A 207-nucleotide genomic window follows, 5' to 3' on the forward strand; every position below is an offset into this window, starting at 1 on the left:
GCATACCCAGGCGGATGCGGTGCAGCAGCTGCTGCTGCAGCAGCAAAAGAAGCAGCAGCAGCAGCAGCAGCAGCAGCAGCAACTCAGGAACAGCTCCAGTGCACTCAATCTGAGGCACTTAGCCATCAACGCACACAAGCAGCAGCAGCAGCAGCAGCAGCAGCAGCTGAAACACCTTCGGCTACTAGAACAAAACATGCATCAGCA

At 56.5% G+C, this 207-nt stretch overlaps 1 protein-coding gene across 1 annotated transcript in view; it reads left to right on the plus strand.

Annotated features, from left to right (window-relative positions):
• EMH_0037650 (uncharacterized protein) overlaps positions 1–207 on the plus strand; it is a gene marked incomplete at both ends in the record, with an annotated part of 3,175 nt that overhangs the window by 2,745 nt on the left and 223 nt on the right. Inside the window, 1 exon segment of the mRNA XM_013495198.1 lies at positions 1–205. Coding sequence (XP_013350652.1) covers positions 1–205 — 205 coding nt within the window.

The sequence above is a fragment of the Eimeria mitis genome, genomic scaffold, assembly GCF_000499745.2.
Source record: "Eimeria mitis Houghton genomic scaffold, Emh_scaff1468, whole genome shotgun sequence".
Classification (NCBI taxonomy): Eukaryota; Apicomplexa; class Conoidasida; order Eucoccidiorida; family Eimeriidae; genus Eimeria; species Eimeria mitis.